A 24,507-nucleotide genomic window follows, 5' to 3' on the forward strand; every position below is an offset into this window, starting at 1 on the left:
ATGCGGCCGCTGAGTTCAGCATTGAGTGACAGGTTGTCGGTAATGGTGGGCCCGAGGTAGGTGAAGGTGTTCACGGCTTCCAGAGTGTAGTTTTTGATGGTGATAAAGGGAGGTTTCACAGTGCCTTGTCCCATTGTCTTCGTTTTAGTCAAGCTGATGGTCAGGCTGAAGTCCTTACAGGCTTGAGTGAACCGGTCCATGAGAGTTTGCAGGTGCTCCTGGGTGTGTGCTACCACTGCTGCATCAACAACAAACAGCATGTCCCGGATGACGAGTGGCCTAACCTTTGTTTTGGCTTTCAGACGGGCAGGGTTGAATAGGTTACCATCTGTTCTTGTGTGGAGGTAGACTCCCTCAGTTGATGTTCCAAAAGCTTGCCGCAGGAGGAGGGAAAAGAAGATCCTAAACAAAGTGGGTGCCAACGTGCATCCCTGCTTGACACCACAGCAGATTTTGAAGGGGTCTGAGATGGACCCTGTGGCAGGGGGGGCGTGATCAAGCGTCAGTCTGTGACCGGAGGGCGGAGTCAGGGAAGGTAAGTGGCAGAATCACTACACCTGAGGTGAATTAACCTGTTTGTGTGTCTTCCCAGGAGCCGTGCCCTATTTAAGGAAGAGAGCGAGAGCAGAGCGGGCTCTCTCCCCAATCAGATGACTTATGTGTGTGTGGATGCGTGTGGCTGGGAGGGTGTGTATGCGTGTGGCTGGGAGGGTGTGTTTGCGACTGAAAAGTGCAAATAAAAAGAGTTAGTGAGAACTCAGTACTGGCCTGCCGTGCTTCTGTGCTCCACCCACCTAAACCCGGGACGAAGCGCAGGAGAAAACAGCCCCATGGAGTCCTCCCCCTTCAAGGACCTGGTCCATGCCCTCGCCACGGCCCAACAGAGCCAGCACCAGGCGCTGGTCGTGCTCCGGGAAGAACAGGAGCGAAGGTTCAAGGCCCTGGTGCTGGCGCAGCAGGAAGATCGCTGGGCGTTCCGGCACCTACTCGCGTTGGCGGGGTCCACCACCTCCACTGCCGCGGGCCCTTCCCACCTCACCCTGACGAAGATGGGCCTGCACGACGACCCCGAGGCCTTCCTCGTTCTCTTTGAGCAGGCAGCAGAGGTGTGGGGTTGGACGATGGAACAGCGAGCGGCGCGCCTCCTCCCCCTCCTCACAGGCGAGGCGCAGCTGGCCGTGCTACAGCTCCCCGCTGACAGCCGGCTGGTCTACGCAGACCTCCACAGGCCCGTCCTCCAGCGCGTGGGTTGCACTCCAGAGCAGCAGCGGCAGTGCTTCCGCGCGCTGTGCCTGGAGGAGGTCGGCCGGCCGTTCGTGTTTGGCCAGCAACTCCGGGACACCTGCTGCCGGTGGCTGAGGGCCGACAACCGCGACGCCGAGGAGATCATCGATCTAGTGGCGCTGGAGCAGTTTGTCGCTCGACTTCCAGAGGGAACCGCGGAGTGGGTCCAGTGCCTTTGCCCGGCGTCGCTGGATCAGGCCATTGAGCTGGTGGAGGACCATATGGCGGCCGTTCCAACGGCAGGACAGCGTGTCTCCCCTTCTCCCCTCCCCTCTCTTTCTCTCTCTCCTTCTGTTCCTCTCCCTCACCCCATTCCCCCACCGCAGAGGCGGGGGCCGGCTCCACCCCAGCCGGCTCCCCGCACCCGCGGTGTCCTATCTTCTCCTACTTCCATGTCTGTGTCTTCCCCCCCTCAGGTGAGTGATATCTGGAACACTGGTGCAGAGAGAGAGCCCGGGCCGGTGTCCTGGCGCTGCGGGGAGCCGGGGCACCTCCAGCATCAGTGCTTGGCGATGGAGGCGGGTGCGGTGGTCCGGATCCCCGATGCACCAGGAGCCGCCCTCGATCGGGCCGGAGCGTATCGCATACCGGTGAGTATCCAAGGGGATACGTATCAGGCTTTGGTGGATTCCGGCTGTAATCAGACCTCAATCCACCAAAGCCTGGTGCAAGACGAGGCATTGGGGGGAGCACAATTGGTGAAGGTGTCGTGTGTGCACGGGGATGTTCACAGCTACCCTTTAGTGTCAGTTCACATTCTGTTTCGAGGGGAGAAATTTATAGTAAAGGCGGCGGTTAATCCTCGCCTCACCCACTCTATAATTTTGGGGACTGATTGGCCGGGATTTCGGGATTTAATGACTCATTTAGTAAAGAGTGGGTCCTGCAGCAGTTTAATAAGGGAAGGTCCCGGCGTGGCATTGGTGGGAGCAGCTGTCACAGAGCCGTCTACATCAGCTCCGCGTCAGAGTGAGGAGCCGCCAGCCCCTCCTCTCTCTCTTGGGGAATCCTCGCAGATTTCCCATTACAGCAGTCGCGAGACGAGACTCTGCGGCATGCGTTTGACCAAGTGAGAGTAATCGATGGTCAAATGCTCCAGCCAAGCGCCGCCCCGTCCTTCCCCTACTTCGCAATTATGAAGGATAGATTATACTGAGTGACGCAGGACACTCAGACTAAAGAGCGAGTCACGCAGCTTTTGATTCTGAAGAGCCGCCGGGAATTGGTATTCCAGGCGGCTCACTTTAATCCCATGGCTGGACACTTGGGGCAGGATAAAACACTAGCCAGAATAATGGCCCGATTCTATTGGCTGGGGATTCGCAGCAATGTCCGTAGGTAGTGTACGGCATGCCACGAATGCCAGTTAGTAAATCCGGCGGCCGTTCCAAAAGCACCTTTCCGCCCTTCACCATTAATCGAGACCCCGTTCGAAAGAATTGGGATGGATCTTGTCGGGCCATTAGATCGGTCAGCACGAGGGTACCGCTTTATATTAGTTCTAGTGGACTATGCAATGCGATACCCGGAAGCAGTGCCTCTTCGCAATATCTCAGCACGCAGTATTGTGGAGGCGCTCTTCCGCGTCATCTTCCGAGTTGGAATTCCTGAAAGAGATTCTGACTGATCAAGGCACCGCGTTTATGTCACGAACACTAAAGGAACTGTATAAGTTGTTGGGTATTAAGCCGATCCACACCAGTGTTTATCACCCACAAACAGACGGTTTAGTTGAACGGTTCAATCGCACCCTCAAAAATATAATTAAAAAATTAATAAGTGAGGACGCACGTAATTGGGATAAGTGGCTCGAACCCTTGTTGTTTTCAGTGCGAGAGGTCCCACAAGCCTCCACGGGGTTCTCCCCATTTGAATTGTTATACGGGCGTAAGCCGCGCGGCATTCTAGATGTGCTGCAGGAAAATTGGGAGGAGGGACCTTCACAAAGTAAAAATGAAATCCAATACGTTATTGACCTGCGCGCAAAACTCCACACACTCGCCCACTTAACCCAGGAGAATTTGCGGCAGGCCCAAGAATGACAAACCCGCCTGTACAACAAGGGTATGTGCCTCAGGGAGTTCGCACCAGGAGATAAAGTACTCGTACTGTTGCCCACATCGAGCTCTAAATTAATCGCCAGGTGGCAAGGACCCTTTGAGGTCACACGGCGAGTCGGGGACATCGACTATGAGGTGAGGCGAACGGACAGGGGTGGGGCATTACAGGTATACCACCTCAATCTGTTAAAACGTTGGAGCGAGGAGGTCCCCGTGGTGCTGTTGTCGGTGGTTCCTGAGAAGGCGGAGCTGGGGCCGGAGGTTCAAAAGGGAAAATTGGCATCACCCCCTGCTCCGGTCCCCTGTGGAGCCCACCTCTCACCGAACCAGCTCGCGGAGGTCGCCCGGTTGCAAACAGAATTTTCTGACATGTTCTCGCCCCTGCCCAGCTGCACCCACCTCATAGAACACCACATTGAGACGCCCCCGGGGGTGGTAGTGCGTAGCCGCCCTTACAGACTGCCCGAACACAAGAAAAAGGTGGTTTGGGAAGAACTCGAGACCATGCTCGAAATGGGTATCGTTGAGGAGTCCCACAGCGACTGGAGCAGCCCGGTGGTCTTGGTTCCCAAGGCCGACAGGTCGGTCCGGTTCTGTGTCAACTATAGGAAGGTCAATGCGGTGTCTAAATTCGACGCGTACCCAATGCCTCGTATTGATGAGTTGCTCGATCGACTAGGCACGGCTTGCTTTTACTCGACACTGGATTTAACAAAGGGTTATTGGCAGATCCCCTTCACTCCATTATTCCGAGAAAAAAACGGCCTTTTCCACACCATTCGGCTTACACCAATTTGTCGCACTTCCTTTTGGGCTGTTTGGGGCGCCCGCTACGTTTCAGCGGCTGATGGATAGGGTCCTTTGCCCCAACGCCGCCTATGCGGCCGCCTATCTTGACGATATAATTATCTATAGTAATGACTGGCCGAGGCACCTCGAACATCTGAGGGCCATCCTTAGGTCGCTGAGGTGGGCGGGCCTCACAGCCAACCTGAAGAAGTGTGCGATTGGGCGGGTGGAAGTACGGTATCTGGGCTTCCACTTGGGCAACGGGCAGGTGCGTCCCCAAATTAACAAGACAGCGGCAATTGCGGCCTGCCCAAGGCCCAAGACCAAAAAGGGGGTGAGACAGTTCCTGGGGCTGGCTGGCTATTACCGTAGGTTTATACCTAATTATTCGGACGTCACCAGCCCGCTGACTGATCTCACTAAAAAGGGGGCACCAGATCCGGTCCAGTGGATGGAGCAGTGCCAGCAGGCTTTTTCTGAGGTAAAGGCTGCACTGTGTGGGGGGCCACTGTTACACTCCCCTGACTTTTCTCTCCCTTTTATATTGCAGATGGATGCGTCGGACAGAGGGCTGGGGGCTGTTTTGTCCCAGGAGGTGGAGGGGGAGGATCGTCCAGTGCTGTACATAAGTCGGAAGCTGTCAGTGCATGAGGGGCGCTACAGCACCATAGAGAAGGATTGCCTGGCCATCAAGTGGGCGGTCCTCGCCCTCCGTTACTACCTGCTGGGACGCCCTTTCACCCTCTGTTCGGACCACGCACCCCTCCAGTGGCTCTCCCGTCAAGGGGGGGGGAGTCGGCTGCAGGCCGGACGGCTGCCCGGCCTGAGTCGGGCGGTGGGGGTATGTGGTGGGGGGGCGTGGTCAAGCATCAGTCTGTGACCGGAGGGCGATGTCAGGGAAGGTAAGTGGCAGAATCACTACACCTGAGGTGAATTAACCTGTTTGTGTGTCTTCCCAGGAGCCGCACCCTATTTAAGGAAGAGAGCGAGAGCAGAGCAGGCTCTCTCCCCAACCAGATGACTTATGTGTGTGTGTATGCATGTGGCTGGGAGGGTGTGTTTGCGACTGAAAAGTGCAAATAAAAAGAGTTAGTGAGAACTCAGTACTGGCCTGCCGTGCTTCTGTGCTCCACCCACCTAAACACTTGCTACAGACCCATCGAACTGTATGGTACCTTGCATGCCGGTGTGAAAGGACTGGAGGATACGGAGGAGTTTTGGGGGGCAGCCTATCTGTTCAACCAGCTGGAAGAGGCCACTCCTGCTCACTAGGTCGAAAGCCTTAGTCAGGTCAATGAACACCATGTAGAGTGGGTTTCTCTGCTCTCTACACTTCTCCTGCAGCTGTCTCAGAGAGAAGATCATGTCAGTGGTAGATCTTCCTGCTCTGAACCCTGCCTGCGATTCTGGGTAGATCTTCTCTGCAAGAACCTGGAGTCTGTTCAGCGCAACTCTTGCAAAGAGCTTACTGGTGGTGCTGAGTAGAGAGACACCATGGTAGTTGTTACAGTCACTCCTGTCTCCCTTATTCTTATACAGGGTGACGATGGTGGCATCCCACATGTCCTGTGGTACAGCACCTTCACTCCAGCACAGACAGAAGAGCTTGTGGAATTTGTCAAGTACAACAGACTTCCCACATTTTATGACTTCAGCTGTTATCCCATCACTGCCTGGTGCTTTACCGCAGATTAGGCTGTCGATTGCTTTGCTTAGTTCCTCAGTTGTTGGCTCCATATCAAGCTCTTCCATTACAGGTTGGTGCTGTACATGACAGAGGGCAGCATCAGAGACAGTGTTGTCACTGGCATAGAGCTCAGAGTAATGCTCTGCCCAGCGGTCCAGTTGTTTAGAGCGGTCAGTGATGATTTATCCCGAGGCTGATTTCAGAGGAGCAATTGCATAACGTGAGGGTCCAAGTGCCTTTTTGATGCCGTCGTACATGCCTTTGATGTTACCGGAGTCAGCAGCTGATTGGATGGTGCTGCAAAGCTGTAGCCAATAGCTGTTGGCACAGCGTCGTGAGGTTTGCCGGAGTTTCCTCCTTGCTGTCCTGAGGGCATGCAGGGTCTTATCAGTCGGTGTGCATTTATAGTTGGTATGAGCAATATGCTTTTCTTCCAGGATTGGTGCCAAAACAGATACATTGGCTTCGAACCAGTCATTGGACCTTCTCAACCTTTTGCCAAAGACCATCAGGGCCATGCTGTGGATGGTGTCCCTTAAGCCATCCCAGTACTGCTGGGCAGAGCAGCGTTTGGGTAGGTGGGGAGGGATTCCTCTAGAGCAGTGAGGAAGGCAGCAGCTTTGGTTGGAACAGCTGTTTTGCTGCTGTCAACACGAGAACGTTCTTTTGGTTTGGCTCTGTAGATGTTTTTCATCTGCAGTTTAACTCTACAGCAGACAAGGGAGTGGTCTGAGTCACAGTCTGCACTGTGGAAACTATGGGTTTGGAGGACTCTTCTGAGGTCAGCGCGTCGTGTTATGATCAGGTCCAGCTGGTGCCAGTGACCAGATCGTGGGTGTCTCCAAGAGACTTTGTGCCAGGGTATAGACTGAAAGTAGGAGTTGGTAATGCAAAGACTGTAGTATGTGCAGAGCTCGAGGAGACACTGCCCATTCTCATTCATTTTCCCAATGCCGTGGTAACCCAAGCAAGATGGCCAGGAGTCATGGTCTGCGCCAACTCTAGCATTGAAGTCACCATGCAGGTACAGCTGTTCCTTCTTGGGGATGTTTTTTATAGCTTCCTCAAGCTCATCATTGAACTTGTCCTTTATTTCTTGGGAGGAGCTGAGTGTTGGTGCTTACACACTCACCAAGTGGACAGGTCCCCTGGTTGTGTTCAGGCAGAGGGTTAAGATTCTCTCTGAGCCACCTGTAGGTGGTACTATTGCTCCCAGGAGAGTGTTCTTGACTGCAAAGCCAACTCCATATTCCCTGGGTTCACCGGGGGCTCCCCCTGCCAGAAAAAGGTGTAGTCTCTTTCTCTCAGCAAGCCTGATGAGAGGAGTCGGGTTTCCTGAAGGGTCGAGATGTCTATTTGACGCTTCAGGAGTTCGTTGTTGATGACTGCAGTCTTGTAACAAAGTGTGTAATAAAAAGGAACAAAATATGTAATAGAGAGTAATAAAATGTGACATTGTGGAACACTTTGTAAAAAAATAATGTCGTGTTAAAATATACCATAAAATGACACCATATACAGTATATAATTAAAAAAATTCTTCACAGATTCTTTGGGTAATTAAGAGTTCTTCGCTTCCTGAACAGTCGCATTTGGTAACTCTTTCTGATCGAGAAACTCTGTGTCGAGTTCTTCATCGATTCCTTTAAGGTTCCACCAGAAGCATGACAAAAGGGATGTTAAAAATAAAATCTTTAATCTCTTTCAACATTAATGAATATTACTTTGTAATAATAAAACTGTACACATCACACATGTAATATACGTAATATGAAATGTAATACATGTGACCGTATTTTCATATCTGTGAACTTGTTTGTTAGCCTACGGCTAAATCCAGTGATCCTGACTCATTCACCTTCCTTAGTTATTTCTGATGGGTGGGGAAATATTTATTGAGGAAAATTCTTCTTAATTCTTGATTAATGATTGCATTACTGAAGTGTCATCCTGACTGACTGAGAGGATTTGATAGTTTGGTTCTGTAAAGAGGCTTTAGGACTGAGAAAGGCATTGTAGACACATTAGTCATGCTTTTCAGCTTATTATTATAAATGTGTAATAACTGTAGTTTCATCATCAGTGTGGATCTGAAACGCATGACTACGAGTCACTTTCCATCTGCCTCACTGTTTTGTTTTTTCTTCCTCTGAGCTGATAGTGAAAGGTGACCAAGAGGAAACAGGAAATTCCGCTCAGGCTGTGATTTGTGTTTCCAGGTGTGTGTGTGTGTGTGTGTGTGTGTGTGTGTAGGGGAGTTACTATAATCACAGTGATAACAGGATTCCCCTTCTTGGGATATTCATTTATCATTAAAGTGAAATGAGTTAACAGTGATCATGATATCGGCCATCTGCAATAAACCTGGCTATAACTGTTCATACATCAGTCATGGACAGGGTGGAATATTGTCCCTGTCTTCCTAATAAAGCTGAAAACCTGTCTTAATAATCATATTTCCATAAAGCTACACAGTCCGTCTGTAACGTGACCGTCTGCTTTATCACAATCAGAGAAACCTGGACTTTCTCAGAAACCGCTTCGTCTTGTTTTAGCTCTCATCAAGACGTTCGCTGCTCTTAGCTTGTATTTGCACCTCTTCTGGGAGCTCTACAAACACACAACCTTCGTTTTTCTTGTGTTCATGATTCATCTGAGCAGAACAATCGTTTCTCAAAGGTTTCCACATTAGAATTAATGACTAAGACACATGACTAGACAACTCTTTAGTCCATCTGAGAGACATCCAATTAAAAGATGACAAGACCTTCCTCTGTGAAATTCCCGGTTTTCCTACAAAGATCATTTATTTAAGTCTGTGCTGATTCACAACTCGTCACTGCTCACCTTTAACTGCTTCTGGAATAAAAAACACTCCATTGTTGTGCTGAATATCTGCAGAAGTGGAAAGTTCACTAGAGAAATGAACACTTGTACTCTTTAATGACATCTCATCTCATTATCTGTAGCCGCTTTATCCTGTTCTACAGGGTCGCAGGCGAGCTGGATCCTATCCCAGCTGACTACGGGCGAAAGGCGGGGTTCACCCTGGACAAGTCGCCAGGTCATCACAGGGCTGACACATAGACACAGACAACCATTCACACTCACATTCACACCTACGCTCAATTTAGAGTCACCAGTTAACCTAACCTGCATGTCTTTGGACTGTGGGGGAAACCGGAGCACCTGGAGGAAACCCACGCGGACACGGGGAGAACATGCAAACTCCACACAGAAAGGCCCTCGCCGGCCCCGGGGCTCGAACCCAGGACCTTCTTGCTGTAGGCGACAGCGCTAACCACTACACCACCGTGCCACCCTGTTCTGTTTTTATTTACTATATTTAGCATGGGGGCGGCACGGTGGTGTAGTGGTTAGCGCTGTCGCCTCACAGCAAGAAGGTCCTGGGTTCGAGCCCCGGGGCCGGCGAGGGCCTTTCTGTGCGGAGTTTGCATGTTCTCCCCGTGTCCGCGTGGGTTTCCTCCGGGTGCTCCGGTTTCCCCCACAGTCCAAAGACATGCAGGTTAGGTTAACTGGTGACTCTAAATTGAGCGTAGGTGTGAATGTGAGTGTGAATGGTTGTCTGTGTCTATGTGTCAGCCCTGTGATGACCTGGCGACTTGTCCAGGGTGAACCCCGCCTTTCGCCCGTAGTCAGCTGGGATAGGATCCAGCTCGCCTGCGACTCTGTAGAAGGATAAAGCGGCTAGAGATAATGAGAATGAGATATTTAGCATGTTCATATAAACCGATAAACCATCAGCTTTCCTCAAGGTACTGATAAAGACTTAACCACATAAATATTTTTATCTGTATGATTTTTTGTTTGATTATTTTTTCAAATAAATTTGTGATGGGATCTTATATGAAAAATATACTCTAGCCCCGCCCATAACATTAATAATGTTTGTTCACGCAAGTCGCACTAATTGTTACAGGTTTGTTCATGAGCCCAATGCTGGGGAAACCCCCCACAAAAACTTAAAGACTCAGGGCTTTATCAAAATGTTCAAGCTTTAATAAAAAGTTGCTGATCTCATAGAATTCATTAAAATTCCACTTGAGAGAGCAGAACACGCCTTTCCTGAGAAGGCAGGCAATCTGGGGTCAAAGTTCATGGGCATAAGAGTTTAAAGAAAGAGATGAGGAAGGGACAGGGAGTTGGTGAGCATTAAAAAAACAGGAAAGGAAGTTAGTGATGAAGAGATGTGTGTTTAGGCGTGATCTTTCTTCTGAACTTCAGTCAAAAAAAAAATCTAATGCATTTTAGTGATTTGGTGATAAATTTGCTTTTCACTTTTTATACAGATGTATTTTTCAGTTATTAGATCACATTTATGTGCCAAAATAATTAAATAAAGCTTTGCATCTGAACAGATCAGTAAGAATCAGAAGATAAAGTTCATCTAGAACAGAAGAAGATCTCAAACTGTTTGTAGCCAGGAACCTAAAATACACATCATCCATCAATACAGATTTATTTTATGGATTTAATTCATTTCAGTATTAACCTCGTTATTAAACATGTACAGTCTCACTCTGGCTGTTTATTAAAACATAAAATAAATAAAAACCACAGCGAAGCTTTTCATTTCTGAAACTTTGAGGTTCAGATTAAACTCGGTTTATTCTGAGTGAGCAATCAAACAGTCTAATGACTGAAAACAGAATAATAAGATAAACTTTTATAGAGCTGCGTTTATGATTTTCACCACTGTAACAAAATAAAAACCCCACAGTCTTTTGGCCGTCTCCAAACCACACTGTGAGAACCACTGCTCAAAAATAAAAAATCAGATATTATGAAATAAAACTGGAAACGTGCACCAGTGCACTCCCACACAAGAGCAGTAGTGTTCCGGTGAAGATGATGCTGTGGAATGTGGAGAAACTTCCGAATGAGGCCGTTTTTGTCTCTTACTCAATAAAAACAGACTTTATCGCACTGAAAGATGAAAGTCTGCATCCAAACTCCATTTATGGGCAATTTGTGTCATCTGGAGATGTTTCAGAAGCGAAGCTGAATTTTTTTCTTCTCCCTTACATGCTGACGCACCAGTAAAAGTGCTGCAATCTGATAGTTTTAGCTTCTGCTTTAGTATGAAAGAGATTTAAAGAAAACTTTCTACGCTGCAACCTCAGATTAAGGAAATTCAGTCAAGCAACCAAACATCTGACACTCACTATTAAAGGTTCAATGTAGAACCCTGCAACACTCTTCCCTGTCAGAGAACATTCAACATGTCCCTGCTATCAGCTAAGAACCTTTAAAGAACCTTTTTTTTTTATACACAAGCATGTGTGTGTAAAAACATGTTGTACAAATTCTACACGTTATTTTCTTCTTAATACCTAGAACCTGTCAGGTAAGAGATCTTTTCAAGGGTCCACTGATGACAAGTTCTCAACCTTCTAAAATGGTTCTACTGGTGAACAAGTGAACCGAGACAGCATCGCTAAATGACTGCAGGTTCTTGTCCCTCTGGTGGAATCCTGTGCTTCCGTATCAGAAAGGGTTCCAAGTGGGACCCTTTTAGTAAGTTAAGAACCCTTACTGATCCAATGAACTCTTAAAAGAACCCCTGAGGAACCCTTGTGTATATTAACTTTAAATTATTGCTTGTTATTTTCTTCTTCGTACCTAGAACGTGCCAAACATCTTCATTGAGAGTTCTTAGTCTCCTATCAGGGTTCTACCACACTTTGTGATGGGGTTCTCTGCACAGCTTGCTTGGTTCAGTTCTCTTTGTGGAATACAGTTATTAGTATTGATGAGTGATGTGGTTCCTCAATGGTTCCCAGAGTTCTAGTGTGGAATCCTTTCTGATAGGAACCACCACCAGCTCTCCGACTGTCAAAGGCCCTCAGAAAATGTTCCTTTATGTTATACCAGTACTGTTTATTTACCTTCTCAGATTTTCTTAGCTAAAGATTAAACAAGTAAACAAATATATTATCATTGTGACAATCTAAGAAATTTATTTTGTTAAAAAGTAGCTGATTTTGTTCCTCGCAGCCCTTTTCATGTTTAATTTCTGTCTTATACTAAACATTAACTTTGAGCCTACAATACATTATAAAAGTTATTTGCTAATTGTGTGCGTATGAGTCAAAGGAATATAAATAGTAATGCTGCCCTCTAGAGGAACCAGTGAGTATAACAGTGGAGGATTCTCAGCTCTGAGCTGTGTGCAGTTTAATTTACTCCATGTTCATGTCCTAATGTGATGGAACCAGTTGCACCAATAATAATAATAATAATAATAATAATAATAATAATAATAATAATGGTGGCACGGTGGTGTAGTGGTTAGCGCTGTCACCTCACAGCAAGAAGGTCCGGGTTCGAGCCCCGTGGCCGGCGAGGGCCTTTCTGTGTGGAGTTTGCATGTTCTCCCCGTGTCTGCGTGGGTTTCCTCCGGGTGCTCCGGTTTCCCCCACAGTCCAAAGACATGCAGGTTAGGTTAACTGGTGACTCTAAATTGAGCGTAGGTGTGAATGTGAGTGTGAATGGTTGTCTGTGTCTATGTGTCAGCCCTGCGATGACCTGGCGACTTGTCCAGGGTGAACCCCGCCTTTCGCCCGTAGTCAGCTGGGATAGGATCCAGCTCGCCTGCGACCCTGTAGAACAGGATAAAGCGGCTACAGATAATGAGATGAGATCAAATAATAATAATAATAATAATAATAATAATAGTTGTCAGAGGGTTAATAAGACGACATTAATATAAACACAAAACAGAGGCTGTAGTCAGTCAAAATATATTTTTTAAATTCAAACATTGTTTAAATAAATGTTAAATAACAAAAAACAATCAAACCATCACACATGATTAAATTAAAAAAAAAAAAAAAAAGTTACTAAACCTTAAAGCCCAAGCCCATAAACCCTGCTGAAATCAGAACACACAGTTCACTGGCTCCATGACTGAACTCTGATCCAATCCAGTCATCAGTCTTCAGCCAGGGCTTTAAATACCACAGATTAACTACCGCAAACAAGGAATACAAACAGCCTTCAGAACCCAGCACTGCAATCCCTCAGAGCATTCGCCCACTACATGTGAAAAACCTCGAGTGCGTACACAACCTGACGGAACAGCAGAACAGACGGATCAAGTGGTTTTCTTCATTTTACCTCAAAAAAACCCCCCAGCTCTTCTTTAAAAACCATGAAGAGCGTGTTTAAGTGGCCTTGAGTGTCGCTATGAGTCCTGCAGTCCTCATGATTAGGAACAAGGAAACATTGAACTTCTAAAAATCACACAAATTGCCTTTGATGCAGCTTCTATAAACTTCAAAATAAACGTTTCTGATATTTAAAAAAAAAAAGAAAAGCTGTTCGTGTTTATGTGCTCCGTCTGATTAGGTTATAAGGGGTAATGATGGTAATTTGAAAGTAATACTGTGTCCTATAGATCTCTCTCTCTTGTGTAAGTACCTGGTGCACATGTTAGTTGATTTATGAGATCTTCTGAACACGCCCAGTTTCAGGTGAGTAAAACGAAATTTCTACACTAACTCAGTAAACAGAACAGAGGCGCCTCTACAGGGCACGTTAAAGAGGAAGGCTAATGAAAAACATCCACTTTCTAACAAATGTAAACAATTAGCTGAAACATACATACTTGCTTCCTTATTTTAGCTTCTTAAGGGAAAAATCCACCCTGAACAATGTACACGTCGATATTTATCATTAACACGATGCAAAAGATTCATTATACTGCAGTTTTTGGGTTAAGCTTCTCTCATGGACACATTGCTCCATTTCCCTACGTTATCCGCAACGCTGTCTGATGAAGTAACAGGAGCAGTGAAGGGATTTATCCATTGCATCATCTCCGCCTACAGACAGCGATGCAGCGGCGCTTTAATCCTTTAGTCTGTGCAGCTCCATCACCTCGTCATCTATACACTTTACTCAAACAGATCAGCTTCCAAAGATTCATCCTTCATGCTAATACCGCGTCGTCTCGGACATCGCTAACTAGCCGAGCTGACTTGTGTAGTTGTACTGCATTCTGGGACGCGGTATTTGCTCCAACAGCATCTTCCTCCACTACTAATGGATTTCTCATGTATATGATGTTACTGGAAAACTGAGTGAGGTTTGTTAAACACCACTCTAACTCTGCTAGTATTAACGGTGTCCATCTGCTACACCAGAGCAACGCAAAACCACTAACTTACAGCATCCAGTAACAAATCAGCACCAGAATCACCAAAACCAGTCACAAACACTTCCATATAAACATGTCATGTGCTTCAGGGTGGAGTTTTACTTTACGTTCTCCACCGGAGCTTCACGGGTCGTCTGCGTCACCAAAAAACAGCTGGAGGTGGGCCTATTGGGGGCGGAGTCACACCAGAATAAATTAATTAATTAATAAACAAAACACACAAAAGTGAGACACTAAAACTCTCCACCAAATCGCCTGCAATCAGAATGAGAAGAATCAAATCAGAATTTTTTCCCCCCCAAAGCGAGTCATTTTTATCTCCTGATCTAAAACGTTTTCATTTCTGCACCGGGACTGACTGATTACACAAACCTTCATCATGCTTACATCGTTATTACACCAAACATCAACCTGAAAAGGCTCGGTTAAAAAAAAAAAAGAAAAGAAAAATCTCCTGCTTGCCCACTCTGATATCGTGTGATGGTGCCAGTCCTGGGGGCGGAGCTTATTCGGAAACCGTTTCTCAGCTCCATCTTCGCTGGCAAATGTGATTTCATTCACAAAGAAGACAAACTGGGCTTGTGGGCGTGGTCATTCATTGCCATGAAGATGATACGAGGAACTCGATCTGTTTTATTTTGTTCCGTAACAGGAAGCTAAACGGAGGCTGACGTTGATACGCAAGTAAAATAATTTATCTTTTAAAGGCCATAACTTTTAAAAGTTTGTTAACACTCGCTTACCACAGATACATTTGTGAGGATGATGATCATGTTATTGTCAAAATGTCCTCAGGCGTGACGACATTTCACACACCACATCGAGTTTATTAAAGAATAAATAACCGTGAACTGCTGATCTGAGGAACGAAGTGTAGAGACGCCGTGTTGCTGAAACCATGGGTGCAGATCCCGGGGGGGACGACATGACCCCCCCCCCAATTTCTGAAAAACATGAATTGTCCCCCCCAGTAAAAATCCCCTAAATTATTAAAAACTGTACAAACAAATGTATTTTCAGACAAATGATTCCCTGTGCAGTACTTCTTGAATGATGTGGCGAGCCTCTACGAAGTTGTGATTTATGGTTGCATGGTATGAGTTGCATACGGGCAAAAAAAAAAAAAATCACGTTTGTGTCCCCCCCAATCCTGACATCGGATCTGCACCTCTGGCTGAAACACAGTTACAGGTTCGGGACGATGAGCTCAACGTGACGCTTTTGTCCTGCAGATGGACAACTGAGAGATAAAACGGCTTCCAAAGCCAAACTTTCTCTCTAAAGGCTGTTCATTACTAAACTCACACAATAAATTTAACCCAGAACCAGCGGACTCACAGGCCACGTATTTAAAAAGTCTAACGGTTCCCAGAACCAGCATCGGCTCCACACTGTCGGTGGAAAAAAGGGAAAACGTGATCCAGCACTGATCCCTCTGCTTACACACATCACCCTCGCTCCTCAGTCTGCACACATGGAGTTTCACAGTCCTGGAGGTTCGTCAGGGTTTTTTCAGCCTGCTGAAGTGTAACGCTCCCGATACGCCGGTTCTCCAGAGAGGTCCGCTCAGTCCCGAGATCGAAGATCCAAAAAAGTGCAGGTGTACCATCAGTGAGTCCGTTTTCAACTGGAGTACGATAAACGTCCCAGCACTACTAACACGCATCATCTGAGAGAGAGAGAGAAGAAAAACAGCAGCAGGTTGGTTTCTTGTATCGAAGTCCAGTCCGAGTAAAAAGTCACACACGTGACTCCTGTGATTAAATCACTCACCGTGATACCACCACTTCGTCTTCTTTGGGTTTTTGTTACACGTTCGTACGTAGAACAAGTTATCAGGTGGATGTCGCTATAGACAGAGTGAAGAGCAAAACCCAGGAACACAAAAAAAATCATTTAAATTAGTTTAATTCTAGTTTAAAAGAACTATTAATATTTCAGTGCTGTTAGAAACTCAGCGTGCAGGAATCCTTCATGTGCATGTGACGTCACGTTTGACATCCCAAACCGGAAGGGCGCCATGTTGGATAATAAACAACAACCAGGAAGTGGCGCTTCACGTGTGAGCTGCTACAGTGCTTTGTGATTCTCTGTTGATTTCTTTGCCTTTGAAGAAAGACAGTGCCTACTCTGTGTGTGGGATATAATTGTGGTAATAATGCTACTCATGACAAAGAGAAACGGTTCTTCAGAAAGAATTCCCAAAATAATTAAAAACAGCAACAAACAGATGAAGAACTGTCCAGAGAACACCGTGTGTACACAGTGGTTCAAAAACATGCACCGTAAAGCAAATCCAGATTGGGCACCAACACTCACATTAGGACATGATCAAATCAAGCTGAAGACTCATCTCACAATATCAAGAAGCAAAAGGATAAATGAAAATTCGGTCCCCTATGGGTCCATGTGGCTCCTGCTGATAAATAATAGTTTTCTGATCCCGTGTCCCTACAGTAAATACAGCATATATATTTACTCTCTGACGCAGGAGCCACAAAAATGAACAATTTAAAAATCACAGAAGTAAAATATACCAAGTGTCTGTACTTTATATTATTCTACTCTTCCCTCTTACAGTTTTCCAAACTGAACCCTCCGAACTGAGGCTGACACACACACGCTGTCGCCACGATCCAAACTCTTATTTCCCGGAAATGGCCCGGCGCTAGAGCTCAGTGGAACGCACTTTCCCTCTGGAATAAGCATAAACATGTCTGAAAGCCATTTCTTTAGTCTAGTCCATTCATTTAGAATGGTGAACCGAATTGTATACGCTCACCAGCCATTTTAATAGGAACACGTGTATGTGCATGCGCAATCGTTACACAGCACGATGACATCGTGGCTAGCGCTGCTATATGAGGCAGTAGACACAAAAATTTGCTGAGAAAGCCAGATTAAAAGCAGCGCGAGAAACCTTAGCGAGTTTGGATACACAAGGAGAACATCGTGGGTCAGCTTTACCAGGTGAGATATTAGCGATGCTGTTCCAGTAACGTCAGTTTACTGATGCACTTTTTGTTTTACAGACGTACCAGAGTTAAATAAAATTGTGCTGAACCCCTCCCAGCAGAGACACACACTGGAAGTGGTGGCAGACGGAACTCAGCGGGTTACAAACATCTCAGATGGAGCAGTGCAGCAGAGAGACGACTTGCGAATTGGTGGAACTTAAGAATAAGATATTGGAAGCTGATTTAACTTGATAAGCTTGCCAGAGTATGCTGTGCCTTGTGTAATTTATCTCCATCGATTGTTCCTTTTGATTAGAGCGATTTTACTTTGTCTAGGAAAAGAAAATAGAATTAGCATAAAACAGTACTACTAGTAGTGGCTGCTACAGCATTGGAATTACATCCTGACTTTCTTTTGGTGGACTTTTTCCCCCCCTTTCCTTATAATTGTAAAGCGACCTTGGGTATGAGAAAGGCGCTATATAAATTTAACTTATTAGCTCACCCGCTACGGAGTAAGCAGGGTGAGGTATTGTTTTCAGTCGGGTTGCTTTGTTTTTTTGTTAATGATATTACGGGAAAACAGCTGGATCGATCTTCATGAAACTTTCAGGATAGATGGTCATCGGTCTCAAATAGAACCGCCAACATTTTGAGGGTCATCCGGTCAAGGTCACCAAAAAGGTCAAGATTGTTTTTGTTGTATCTACTGCCTCATATAGAGGCGCGAGCCACTACGTCATTGTGCTGTAAGAGTGTAACAGTCGCGCACTGCGCATACACGTGTTCCTATTAAAATGGCCGGCAAGTGTATACAATTCGGTTCACCATTCTAAATGAACGGACTAGACTAAAGAAATGGCTTTCAGACATGTTTATGCTTATTCCAGAGGGAAAGTGCGTTCCACTGAGCTCTAGCGCCGGGCCATTTCCGGGAAATAAGAGTTTGGGTCGTGGCGACAGCGTGTGTGTGTCAGCCTCGGTTCGGAGGGTTCAGTTTGGAAAACTGTAAGAGGGAAGAGGAGAATAATATAAAGTACAGACACTTGGTATATTTTACTTCTGTGATTTTTAAATTGTTCATTTTTGGATTACGCTTCATTTTTGTAGCTCCTGCCTCAGAGAGTAAATATATATTAGATTAGATTCACTTTATTCATCCCACATCAGGGAAATTCACTTGTCACAGTAGCAAGAAAATGTCAAACAGATAACAAATAAAACTGAAATAAAAATTAGACAAACGAAGGATTAAATACAGAGGGCTATTTGCATTATCTACCGTGAAAAAGTATAGAAAAATTGCACATTACAGGTAGACTCTGTATATATACACACATATATACATAAATTATATATAAGTATGCATAAAAATAGTTTAGGGCCTATATTATTGCATATAATAATTGCATTGATGAGAGATGGCGGAGGTAGTAGTGGTGAAGTAGTGCAAATATAACGACAAACAGGTTATTGGTGCTACATTACAAGTTGTGGGTGCTGTATTACTGTATGGACTGTATATATGCTGTATTACTGTATGGACTGTATATATATGCTGTGTTACTGTATGGACTGTATATATATGCTGTGTTACTGTATGGACTGTATATATGCTGTATTACTGTATGGACTGTATATATGCTGTGTTACTGTATGGACTGTATATATGCTGTATTACTGTATGGACTGTATATATGCTGTATTACTGTATGGACTGTATATATGCTGTGTTACTGTATGGACTGTATATATGCTGTGTTACTGTATGGACTGTATATATATGCTGTGTTACTGTATGGACTGTATATATGCTGTGTTACTGTATGGACTGTATATATATGCTGTGTTACTGTATGGACTGTATATATGCTGTATTACTGTATGGACACGGGATCAGAAATCTATTTTATTTGTAAGCCACATGGACCCATAGGGGACCGATTTTTTTTCACATGGTTGCACACACAGAATTCTGACACGTGTGGTAACCATAGCAACACAGCAATGCTATTCGCTTGTGTCTCCTGTGTGGTAACCATAGTAACAGCACTACTCAACTTGAATCCAGCATGAGGTAGTGACTGTGATGTTATTTGCTTGTATCTATTGTGTTCCTAACCATAGTGACAGCATTGTTATTCTCGTATTCGGCAACCACGGCAACTACAGTGATGATGCAGGTATTTTATACATGTGACACTACACCTACAATACAGGACAGAAATCATGTGCCTTTGTTTAAAATAAAAAAAGTTCCACCACCGTTTCATGACTTATTTCAGTAAAATAGAAACATTCATCAGTCGATGGAAGCTTTTTCATCTGGTCACGTTTTCTAAAACTCTGATGAGTAAAATGCTGCCGTAATAATTGTAACATAGAGGCAAAAACATTCGATCTTTAAGCGACTGTTTGAGGGCGTAACTGGACAACAGTTTTCATGGCACACAACGACGCGAGGCTTTCTAAAAGTAAATCCTTTACAAATGCAGAAAAGCGACACTGAAATTCTTCCCATTCCTGAGCGAACTGGTTTCTACCGGTTCCACGGTGGCGGAGAGCACAGGTCGAACTGGTTTGATGAGGTGCGGCGGCGATGTGGCGCTCACTTCTCAGCTCAGATTTTTATACGCGCATGACACTGACCTTCTCTTTGCAGCTGGACAGCATGCTGATGATGCTGAGACACACAGACTGGACGGTCAGAGCCGGACTCCAGTCCTCTGTTAAAATAGACAGACAGATGTGTCCGTTGCTGTAGATGTGCGGATGAACCGGAATGTTCTCACCAATAAACATGACCTGTAGGACACAGAGGGACAGGGGTCAAGATGAAGGGCAGGTGAGGACGTCAACAGAAAACATCATCAGTCCTGAGGGTCACCTGAGGAGAGTCGAACGGGTATCGGCTGCCGAACTTGAAGAAGAGCTGGAACTTCTCGCCCTCGTACAGAGTTCCAGGAGCACCCTCCATATCTATAAACCACCTGGAGAAAAGATGCAAACGAATCACCGCCAAGAACCATTAAACACACTTATCACGCCTGTGTGTATAAAGCATCCTTAACAGCCACTGTGTTTGTGAATTCATTAACATAGGAATACTGAGCACTCACTCTGTGATTGTATTCTGAACACTTCTTTCATTCAGTGTCATTCCAGGAGGAGGATCACTCCGCAAAGCCAACAGTTCCTTCTGCAACCTTTTCTACAAAGACAAACCATAAATACAGCTGAGTGCAAAAGTTTGGGGGGTATCTTCATTCCATGGCATTTTCTGAGCGAAACCCTGTACAGCCTCAATTTTACAGCAGCTGAGTCACAGCTTAATGTGCAGCATTTAAAAAATTTGTGCACCCCTTTACCCGCTCCAGTGAATTTACTGAAATGTCTCCTCAACTTGCTAATAACATCTAATGGAGCTGATGTTTACTATTCTAATGGATTCTATAATAACCTTTTAATAGATCAGAAAGGATAGAACTCATTCCCTGTTCATAATTTAAAAATAGGTACCCTATGGGTCCATGTGGCTATTGCTTATAAATAAAACTGTTTTCTGATCCCATGTCCATACAGTAAATACAGCATATGTACATGTTATCAGTGATACTCGCTTCATCTCTCGCAAGCATCGCCAAGCTGTGAGCAGCATCAGGGCTTGGAGTATTTTGTTTACTGTGTTTTGTTCAAAATACTGTGCTGTAAACTATATTTTCAAAATAATAAGAAAGCACTTGTTCATGAATTGTCTTCGAATTTAGTACTAATGAGCACATTTTGTTTCACAAGTGTCGTGTAAAGACTGTAAAATAAAAAATTTAATTTAAAGGAACAGTCCACCGTACTTCCATAATGAAATATGCTCTTATCTGAATTGAGACGAGCTGCTCCGTACCTCTCCGAGCTTTGCGCGACCTCCCAGTCAGTCAGACGCAGTCAGACGCGCTGTCACTCCTGTTAGCAATGTAGCTAGGCTCAGCATGGCCAATGGTATTTTTTGGGGCTGTAGTTAGATGCGACCAAACTCTTCCGCGTTTTTCCTGTTTACATAGGTTTATATGACCAGTGATATGAAACAAGTTCAGTTACACAAATTGAAACGTGGCGATTTTCTATGCTATGGAAAGTCCGCACTATAATGACAGGCGTACTAACACCTTCTGCGCGCTTCGACAGCGCATTGATACCTTCACTCAGGAGTGAGGTACGGATCAGCTCGTCTCAATTCAGAGAAGAACATATTTCATTATGGAAGTATGGTGGACTGTTCCTTTAAAAAATTAAAGTGAATAGCATAAGTTTGATATCGGCTTTTCAGTAAAAGCTCAAAAAAACCGCAAAACTTACAAAACCTTTCATTTGACCTTTCAGAAGGACCAAACAAAAGCTGTGATAATCCAAAGGTAAATTTTCACAATAATAATAATAATAATAAACAGCACTTATTTGATATTGAATCAGTAGCCTTGGCGAACCATGAGCTGAATTTCGTTGATCTTTTTATCTGCTGATTATCTTCCGGTGTCACGGTCTGATCGTGCACTGGTATAAATTTACCATGTGCATGCGCAGACCGATTTTTTTTTTTCCGGTCAACTTCCGGAAGTCTAAATTTACCATTTCTTGCTGCGATTTTGTACCGAGCATTTCAGCACATTTGTGGACTAACAGAATGCGAATTGTGACTACAATTGTGAGATTTGATCATCAGTAGACAAGCTGTTGAATATGGATGAGGAAACAATCATTTCCCAGTCACAAAATGAAGATCAGCAAAACACACAGTCCAAAGAGGCACGAGACCAGCGATTCACCATTTTCAAAAGAAAGATGACCCAACTTACCTTCTTCCTACAAACTGGAAAGTACTCCAGTGACACTGACAAGAAAGACCACTGAACCATCAGTTGATCAGCCTACTTAGTGCATAAACTGGAACTAAACACGGGTCATTCATTCATTCATCAAGATAAAGTGAAAATAATTTATTTGTGGATCAAGTATGAACGTAAATCCCATATCATATTGGGCTGGTAAATTCCGACTAGGTCCAATGACAGGAGTCTAATTATACCAGGTTGGTAAATTTGACAGAATAACTATATTATAATCATGATGAGTCTCACTCAAACAAATCAATATTCATCAAGATAAAGTGAAAATAATTTATTTGTGGATCAAGTATGATCATAAATCTATCATATTGGGCTGGTAAATTCTGACTAGGCCCAATGACAGCAGTCTAATTATACCAGGTTGGTAAATTTGAGAGAATAACTAAATTATTCTAATCATGAGGAGTCTTACTTAAATAAATCAGCATTCATCAAGATAAAGTGTCAATAATTCAAGTATGAACATAAATCTCATATTAGGCTGGTAAATTCAGACCGTGACACCGGTACTGCAAAGTTATAACAAGGTTTTTCATTTCTGGTTCTGAAGTTTATCAAGAAGTAGAGCAGGTAATTGAACTGATCAGGATAAGCGCTGATTGCTTATCAAGTTTCGCTCCTCTTATTCTATTCTTATATTTGTTCTCGTGTATCTTTGATAACGCGAGATTAACTTTTCGTATCGCGAGATCACAACTCGCTGTTCTGGTGATTGTAACGCGTATGCTTAGGCGCATGCGCAGTGCTCATTCTGATAACGCAATGACGTGGTGCTGCGCCTCTGCGAGACACAAACCACAAAAATGGGTTCAGTCTGTACAAAATACTTCATTTCCAAAATAACACAAACATGTCTGTAATTTAAGGTGCCAGCTAGATAATCCGTGAATTATCGAATGGTATTTCTAACACAAAACCCTCATAATTAGGCTCACCAGTGATAAATATTCAAATCTAGTTTAAAATGTTTTGCTCGGAAGATAATTTATGCTGAAGCCGCACATCCGCCGAGCGAGCACACAGCTAACACCAGAGCCAGGACTAGCTGTGTTCAATATCCGTGATTTTCGAAGTCCATTTCAGAAATAATAATTTAACAAATATATACTGGATAAAGTTTTATGTATGTAATGACAGCTGATAGCGATATAAATTAAAATCTCGCTCTAACAGACTGAATTAACTCGATTTGTTTACTGTAGTTTTTCTCCTCACCTGCATGGACGCCATGTTGGAATGCCCTCAACTTCTGAACGCGTCGGTTCTCTCCCCACGTCCGTATTTTTGTCGAGTCCCGCCTCCTACGCTATGATTGGCTAGTCTTAGCCCTGTCCGGCATCCAGATTGGCTAACTGTATCCCAGCCGTGCAGTGCGATTGGTTACTTGACAAAGCAGTTCATACATTAAAAATAGTATTAGATCAATTTTTTTTTATAACTGTAGAAAAAAACACCTACGTATATCATAATCTGTAGTATATATATGAACAATACAAAATATACAACTAATATGGTATAAAAATGTCACACTAATGATTTAGACTGCTGAGCACAATGTCCAAAATGTCCTGGAGCCTTACCTGAGCAATCACATGTAAATAACCAGTTCATGCTAAAAACAAAACAACAGACATTTCATTTCTTTACACACCTTCTATAATGTTCAATCTGACATTTGATTTTATATCTACTAGTGCATCTCAAAAAATTAGAATACCATGAAAAAGTTCCTTTTTTCATAATTCAATTCAAAAAGGTAAACTTTCATATATTCTATATTCATTACATGTAAAGTGAAATATTTAAAGCCTTTTTTGTTTTAATTTTGATGATTATGACTTATAGCTCATGAAAATCAGAAATCCAGTATCTCAAATTATTAGAATATTCCCTAAGATCAATTGAGAAAAGGATTTACAATACAGAAATGTCCAACTTCTGAAACATATATTCATTTATACACTCAATACTTGGTTGGGGCTCCTTTACCATGAATTACTGTATCAATGCGGTGTGGCATGGAGGTGATCAGTCTGTGGCACTGCTGAGGTGTTACTGAAGCCCAGGTTGCTTTGATAGTGGCCTTCAGCGTATCTGTATTTTTGGGTCGGGTGTTTCTCATCTTCCTCTTGACAATACCCCATAGATTCTCTATGGGGTTCAGGTCAGGCAAGTTGGCTGGCCAATCAAACATAGTAATATCATGGTCAGCAAACCATTTGGTCGTAGTTTTGGCACTGTGGGTAGGTGCTAAGTCCTGCTGGAAAAGGAAATCAGCATCTCCAAAAAGCTCATCAGCAGATGGAAGCATGAAGTGCTCTAAAATCTCCTGGTAGGTGGCTGTGTTGACTTTGGACTTGATAAAATACAGCGGACCAACACCAGCAGATGACATGGCACCCCAAATCATCACAGACTGTGGAAACTTCACACTGGGCTTCAAACACCTTGGATTCTGTGCCTCTCCACTCTTCCTCCAGACTCTAGAACTGTGATTTCCAAATTAAATGCAAAATTTACTTTCATCTGAAAAGAGGACTTTGGACCACTGAGCAACAGTCCATTTCTTTCTCTCCTTAGCCCAGATAAGACACTTCTGACATTGTCTCTGGCTCAGGAGTAGCTTGATATTAGGAATGCGAAAGTT

General features: G+C 44.5%; 1 protein-coding gene across 2 annotated transcripts in view; it reads right to left on the reverse strand.

The window, feature by feature from the left end:
• The window catches only part of ube2wa (ubiquitin conjugating enzyme E2 Wa), a 29,256-nt gene extending 6,105 nt beyond the window's left edge, over positions 1-23,151 (reverse strand). The window contains exons 1-6 of one of the 2 annotated variants that reach the window (XM_060905585.1): positions 23,076-23,151; positions 20,079-20,170; positions 19,847-19,949; positions 19,609-19,764; positions 15,776-15,851; positions 12,573-15,671 (exon numbers count right to left, since the gene is read on the reverse strand). In XM_060905585.1, the coding sequence (XP_060761568.1) occupies positions 15,658-15,671; positions 15,776-15,851; positions 19,609-19,764; positions 19,847-19,949; positions 20,079-20,170; positions 23,076-23,090 (456 nt within the window). In that variant the 5' untranslated portion in view covers positions 23,091-23,151 and the 3' untranslated portion in view covers positions 12,573-15,657. Of the gene's footprint in view, positions 1-12,572; positions 15,672-15,775; positions 15,852-19,608; positions 19,765-19,846; positions 19,950-20,078; positions 20,171-23,075 lie in introns of those variants that run through there. The other variant, XM_060905586.1, reaches the window with a different exon arrangement.
• Positions 23,152-24,507: the final 1,356 nt, after the last annotated feature.

Source organism: Neoarius graeffei, chromosome 23 (assembly GCF_027579695.1).
Source record: "Neoarius graeffei isolate fNeoGra1 chromosome 23, fNeoGra1.pri, whole genome shotgun sequence".
NCBI classification, from domain to species: Eukaryota; Metazoa; Chordata; class Actinopteri; order Siluriformes; family Ariidae; genus Neoarius; species Neoarius graeffei.